Source organism: Mandrillus leucophaeus, unplaced genomic scaffold (genome assembly GCF_000951045.1).
Source record: "Mandrillus leucophaeus isolate KB7577 unplaced genomic scaffold, Mleu.le_1.0 Scaffold664, whole genome shotgun sequence".
Lineage (NCBI taxonomy): Eukaryota > Metazoa > Chordata > Mammalia > Primates > Cercopithecidae > Mandrillus > Mandrillus leucophaeus.
In genome coordinates, this window is record NW_012107186.1 from 407,939 (window position 1) to 414,439 (window position 6,501).

General features: G+C 37.5%; 1 protein-coding gene across 1 annotated transcript in view; it reads left to right on the top strand.

The window, feature by feature from the left end:
• Positions 1-319: 319 nt before the first annotated feature.
• The window catches only part of KAT6A (K(lysine) acetyltransferase 6A), a 140,739-nt gene continuing 134,557 nt past the window's right edge, over positions 320-6,501 (top strand). Inside the window, exons 1-2 of the mRNA XM_012001563.1 lie at positions 320-463; positions 724-1,648. Of these exons, the coding sequence (XP_011856953.1) occupies positions 1,049-1,648 (600 nt within the window). The 5' untranslated portion in view covers positions 320-463; positions 724-1,048. The remainder of the gene's footprint in view (positions 464-723; positions 1,649-6,501) is intronic.

A 6,501-nucleotide genomic window follows, 5' to 3' on the forward strand; every position in this document is an offset into this window, starting at 1 on the left:
TGAATGTAAGGAAACATCTTAGTTTGGGTTAGGAGAAGCTATCAGCATATAATTCTTAAAATTTGAATGTAAGTGAATTATTGTTAAATTCAGGCAGCACTTTCACACTAGGCTATTTTCAATAGTATTTTTGTTTCCATTAGGAAAGATTAAGGTAATACTATACTTAAATTATAAACTGGGTGTGCATATTGTATTCATTGTTTCTTTTCATATAAGAAATAGCTAAAATTTTCTCAATCGTTTTCTGCCTATCTTATTGACTGTTTTTGTCCACTCTGAATGTCTAGAATTTTGAAAGATGAAAGATTCACTCTTACTTTCATTGCAGGATTCTTTCTACTAATCCAGATACTTGTTGAAGTGCTGACTAGTTTCTTGGGGAAAGATGTCAAGGAAGAGTTGAAATTCCTAGACTGGTGAGCAGAGATTGCGGAGTACAGAATAGCCATCACCCCCTCTGGTTAGTGGTAGCTTAAGGTCATTCTTAGAACACTCATCGTGTTTCCTCATTGTATCCTAATTACTCATGTTTTTTTTTCTTTTGTTTTTTATCCCAATGGTTTACATACATGATTGTTTTGGAATGTTAATAGATAAGTTTGGAAATTGGCAAAGGTGCCCACTAAACACTTGCTGTTTGATTGCTTTAAGATGAGGATGCTTATTTTTGTTCGAAGTAGGTGTTGGTAGAAAACTGACCTTATTTTCATTGCTTTTCAGGCATAAGATGCACATTTTTCTGCTCTGAAGCCGGGAATGAAATATTCTTGAGTTCTTACAGCTTTATGACAAGACCTATGTGTGGTGCTATTGAGAAATTCATTGGGAAGTTGGAAGACATTTCAAACAACAGGTTGTTTTGGTTTCTGTAGTACAATTGGGGAGGCATTCTGTTTTGTGAAAGGAGGAAGGACTTAGGCCAGAAAACTTGTATGCTATGGTTAACTGGTTCCCAGCCTCCGAGAATCTTGGTTTCCATGGTGTAAAACTTACTCAGCATCAGGATAAGGGATAACGACTCTATGGATATACAGAATCCTTCACCATGGTAAAACTCGCAAACCCGCTTTATACTGAGTGGATTTTGGAGGCCATCAAAAAAGTGAAAAAGCAGAAACAGCGTCCTTCAGAAGAAAGGATATGCAATGCTGTGTCTTCATCCCATGGCTTGGATCGTAAAACTGTTTTAGAACAATTGGAGTTGAGTGTTAAAGATGGAACGATTTTAAAAGTCTCAAATAAAGGACTCAATTCCTATAAAGATCCTGATAATCCTGGGCGAATAGCACTTCCTAAGCCTCGGAACCATGGAAAATTGGATAATAAACAAAATGTGGATTGGAATAAACTGATAAAGCGGGCAGTTGAGGGCTTGGCAGAGTCTGGTGGCTCAACTTTGAAAAGCATTGAACGTTTTTTGAAAGGTCAGAAGGATGTGTCTGCGTTATTTGGAGGCAGTGCTGCCTCTGGCTTTCACCAGCAGTTACGATTGGCTATCAAACGTGCCATTGGCCATGGCAGACTCCTTAAAGATGGACCTCTTTATCGGCTCAACACTAAAGCAACCAATGTGGATGGGAAAGAGTGTTGTGAGTCTCTTTCCTGTTTACCTCCAGTGTCCCTTCTTCCACATGAAAAGGATAAGGTAAGAATGGCATATGCCTCCGGGTTTATAGAGCTGATGATATAGGATGCTACAAATTCACATTTCTGGGAAGTTATATTCAAGTTTTTTGTTTGGAGGCTTTAGTGGAGTCATCACCTCTGGTTTTTTATTGGTGAGTTGTAGCTATGAGAACATAGATTTGTTCTGGTACTTTGAAATATTTGAAGCCTAAGATAAAAATGTAGAATGTTAATCTTCCTAGAAGAACTTTTTTACATTGCAATGAAAAAGTGGCATATTAGTTTAAAACCTTTTTTTAAAAACTTTTTTTTATTATTTTGCTTGAGGAGTAGTCCAGCGTGAGACCATAAAACTTTTAACTAAAGGTTCTTACAATGCCTTACTACTGGAAGTTGATGAGCAGCCAAATCCTGGAGACTTGAATTTGAAACAAGCAGATGACTCTGAGAACCTGTCTTTTTCTATTTTCCATTTTGTTGCAGATTACTCGTTAGACAGGAATGAGACAGATTCTCATGACCCATAGGCGCAACTAAGCAAACTTAGCAATTCTTGTTTCTGCTGTTTGTATTATAGCTTTCCATCATGTATTATGGCTTTGCATATGATCAAGTCCTGAATGTTGTTATTTATGACAGCTGTAGTTGCATGGGACAGGAATACAGTATCCTAAATTAGAAGAGTTCTGGAGGGCCTGGTACAGTAGTTCATGCCTGTAATCCCAGCGCTTTGGGAGACTGGGACAGGAGGATGGCTTGAGCCTAGGAGTTTGAGCCCAGTCTGAGCAATATAGCGAGACCCCAGGTCCACCAAAAATAGAAAAATTAGCCAGGTATGGGCACGCCTGTAGTCCTAGCTACTTGAGAGGCTGTGTTGGGGAGGATTGCTTGAGTACAGGGGTCTGAGGCTCCAGTGAGCTATGCTCTCACCACTGCACTCCAGCCTGGACAACTGAGTAACACCTGTTCTAAAAACAGAAAGGTAAAGTTCTGGAGAGTTGGAAGTTTTGATGCCCAGGTGTATACTTTACTCTGTTGTGTTTTAGGATGTTATTGTGTATAGTTGAAAGTACGACTTCTTAAACAGTAAATTTTGGTGCTTAAATAGATATTTGCAGATTAGGAGAATTTTGTTAGTACCTGTTTTTTACATTGATCTAGTATCTTAGCTGTAAATTTTCTTGAGGTGCTTAGAGCAGTGATGCTTTAAGTTGCTGCACACCTTGGTAGACATAAGTAAAATGGTCTTCATTGCTTAAGATGATGGGGGTACTCCTAGGGTGGAAAGATGGTAAAGTTAACATTGAATGTATTTTGAAAATTTGAGATTTGATCTAAATTTGTTGTATTATTAGCAGCCCACTGAATACCTGGAGATTTTTCTTCAATAATTGAAAATTAACAGTATTTTTCTTTGATGAAAGTTTTAGAGATCTATTCTAGGGTTCAATTTTCCCTGGGAACCTTGAAATAAAACATAATCTTGCTGTTATTACTCTTGAAATGATTCTCATATAGTCATGAATTGACAGAGAATCTCATTCATAAAATGGCTCTATATAATTTGAGCGTTTATTAAGAGTATGTATTAAAAATTCAACTCCTGACCTAAAGCGACCTGCCGACCTCGGCCTCTCAGAGTGCGGAGATTACTGGAATGAGCCACCATACCTGGCCCCATTTGCTTTTGGAGAAATAAAGTGAGAAAAACAAAAGTGATTTAATAATTGAAAAAATGAAAAAGAAATACCCATTTGCTTACATTGCTTTCATATATAGTTTTTTTTTTTTTTTAAGACGGAATTTCGCTGAAGTGCAAATGGCACTTGGCTCACCGCAGCCTCCACCGCCCAGGTTCAAGCAATTCCCCTGCCTCAGCCTCCCAAGTAGCTGGGATTACAGGCATGCACCACCATGCCTGGCTAATTTTGTATTTTTAGTAGAGACAGGGTTTCTCCCCGTTGGTCAGGCTGGTCTCAAACTCCCAACCTCAGGTGATCCACCCACCTCAGCCTCCCAAAGTGCTGGACCGCGCCCTGCCTATAGTGTTGTTAACTGAAGTAACTCAATTTAGACATGTGGGAAAATAGAGTTTGTTTCTTTGAATAAGTAGACTTGTATGTGTACTGATCTCTTTGGAAAACTAATTTCATGATAACATCTATTAAATTAGAGTTGATGAGCTCTGTTCTGTATTTTTAAATGGAGTCTTATTTTCAGTAGTGAATTACCTGTGTGACTTCCCCCAAAGAAAGGAAAAGTTTACATTCAAAATCGTAATACAGTGAACTCTAGGGTGAGGGATTATTCCTTTGAACAGATTATCTCTGCCCCTTTTATTGTATTTTAACTATTTTCTTTCTTTCAAACTACGCAGTCAGTTCATATGCAGAACTGGTGGTTTGCTGTTACGAACCTAGATGTTCTCAAAAAAAAAAAAAAAATTATCCAGAGTTTATTTGACAGTGATGGAGAAAGGAAGGTGTATAGGTCAGAAGTAGTTTCACTTTTAGGCATTAATTGGTTTGGCATATAGTCGTTGAACACCTACTGTGGACCAGGCAATCTGCTTGGAACAGAAACAGTTCTGTCTTTTCTGGGATGCTAATGCAGGGATTTCTATTAACCTGACCAACTGTAAGGTGAGGATGAAATTCAAAGACTGCGTGGAGTAACCTGAGCAAGTTCCTCTTTACTTTTTCCGGTTTCAATTCTACCTTTTTTTGTGTGTGTGATACTAACCTTTGGAAGGAATTGTATGTTAGATTTTCAGCAGTGGTTTTGATCCTTTTGGGAGATCAACTGTGTTGGAATACGTTTAAGAGTTTTTGTGAAGACATTTGAACTTTAGTCTGTATTCTTCTCACATTGATAAGTACTGAGGAGAATCCATGGGATACTATGATTAAAAGTCTTTTGGCCGGAACTGGTGGCTCAGGCCTGTAATCCCAGCACTTTGGGATGCCGAGGGGGCAGATCACCTGAGGTCAGGAGTTCAGGACCAGCCTGGCCAACATGGTGAAACCCTGTCTCTACAGCAGTACAAAAATTAGCCTGGCATGATGGGGTGGGTGCCTGTAATCCTAGCTACTTGGGAGGCTGAGGCAGGACAATCGCTTGAACCTGGGAGGTGGAGGTTGTAGTGAGCCTAGATTGTGCCTCTGCACTCCAACCTGGGCAACAGAGCAAGACTCCATCCCAAAAAAAAAAAAGTTTTTAACCCATGTTATAAGGGAAATTTTTGAGCTAACTTTAGAGTGTGGTAGTTCATGGTGAGTTTATTTATTTGTTTATTTACTATGTGCCAGGCGTTACTTTAATGCTGTACGTATATTAACTCATTTAATCTTCTAACATAAGTAGCTACTGTTAGGTTAGCTAGCTGTTAATAACATAACAGTACTAGCAGTGAAATAGGTACTTTTATTTTACAGGTGAAGAAACTGAGGCTTAAAAGAGATTTCAGTAGCTTGCAGAAGTCACACAAATATTAGGTGGCAGAGCTAGGATTTGAATTTGGGCAGTCTGGCTCCAAATTCTTTCTAATAGCCATACTGACCACCTCTTAGGAGCAGTAACGTATGATGGCTATCACTGCACTCAAGTACAAACTCGTGAATGTCCTTGGTGTTAACTTCATAGCACATTTCCTAATTGTAAAAGGACAAATTCCCCCCCCACTTCGTTGTTTGTGTCCCTTTTTCTTTTTTGCAGAACAGATTTGAAAACTCACTTTGGACCAGTGATAAGAATGTGTTAGGAACCAAAGATTATGAGTAATCTAGTTTTGTATATCTGAGGTCCATTAAAAAAAGGTTTTGCCTACATGCCGTTTTTTTTCCCTTAAAGATAATTTCTATGCTTACTAGTTTTCATTTCAGTTGTCACTAACAGAAATTTTCTGATAGGCATGGTAGGGATCAGTTGTATGGCTATACCAGAGTGCTTTAATTTGGGACAGAAATACTGCTTTCCTTGAATCATGGGATTATAGGTGAGGAGAATAGTGTGTAACTGGCTTACATAGCAGCTTCCTCCTTGTAAATTTCTTTTTGATATATAGATATTACTGTAAGGTAATTTGTTCCATTTACTTCACTTATTCATTATTTATTTAGAAAACATTTGAATGCCTGCCGTGAACAGTGGATTTAGGACTTAGGTCCTGTGAGGGGATTAAAGCAGACAGAATAGAGATACAAAATACATTTTTTGAAAGCCTTTTTTAGTTTATGAACTGTTAATTTTTTTATATTATTATTTTTTCATACCAATTAAGTGTCATGACTTTGAGAAATAATTAGATGTTTAGTGGGCAAGGCAATTATTTGAGATTGTGATGGTCCATTTAAAAAATTATCTTTATATAGTGAGTCTTGGAAAGATTCAGTTTCCTTCCAAGAATAATTTTCACCTGATTTCAAACTTCTGAGTTCATTTCACACACTGACATAATTTACTTGAATATATATAGTTTGTGTTCTGTATTACTAGCCCAGAAAAGTATTCTCTTTCATGGTAATCAGCCAACTCATTAAAAGTGTTGTTATTTGGTGGCATAGTATTTTGGAACAGAATTACAATTTGCTAAAGCATTCAGTTGGAAAGGGAAGAGAGGTATTGTCAACTAATGTTATTGTTCAGGTTACTCCCAGCTAGGTAACCTGGAGCAGAAAGATCCAATGATAAATCTCTTTCCTTTCACTCTAAGTTACATCTCTATGGTCAACTCTTAGTAGAGTCAAAATTATTTTGTTTTATTGGAATTTATATTTTAAATTATAGAGTAAGTAGAGCGGAATTTGACTGGAATTTAGAATTTAAATTTTTGATGTAGAGATACTGATTAAAATGTGGATTTTTTTTTTTTTT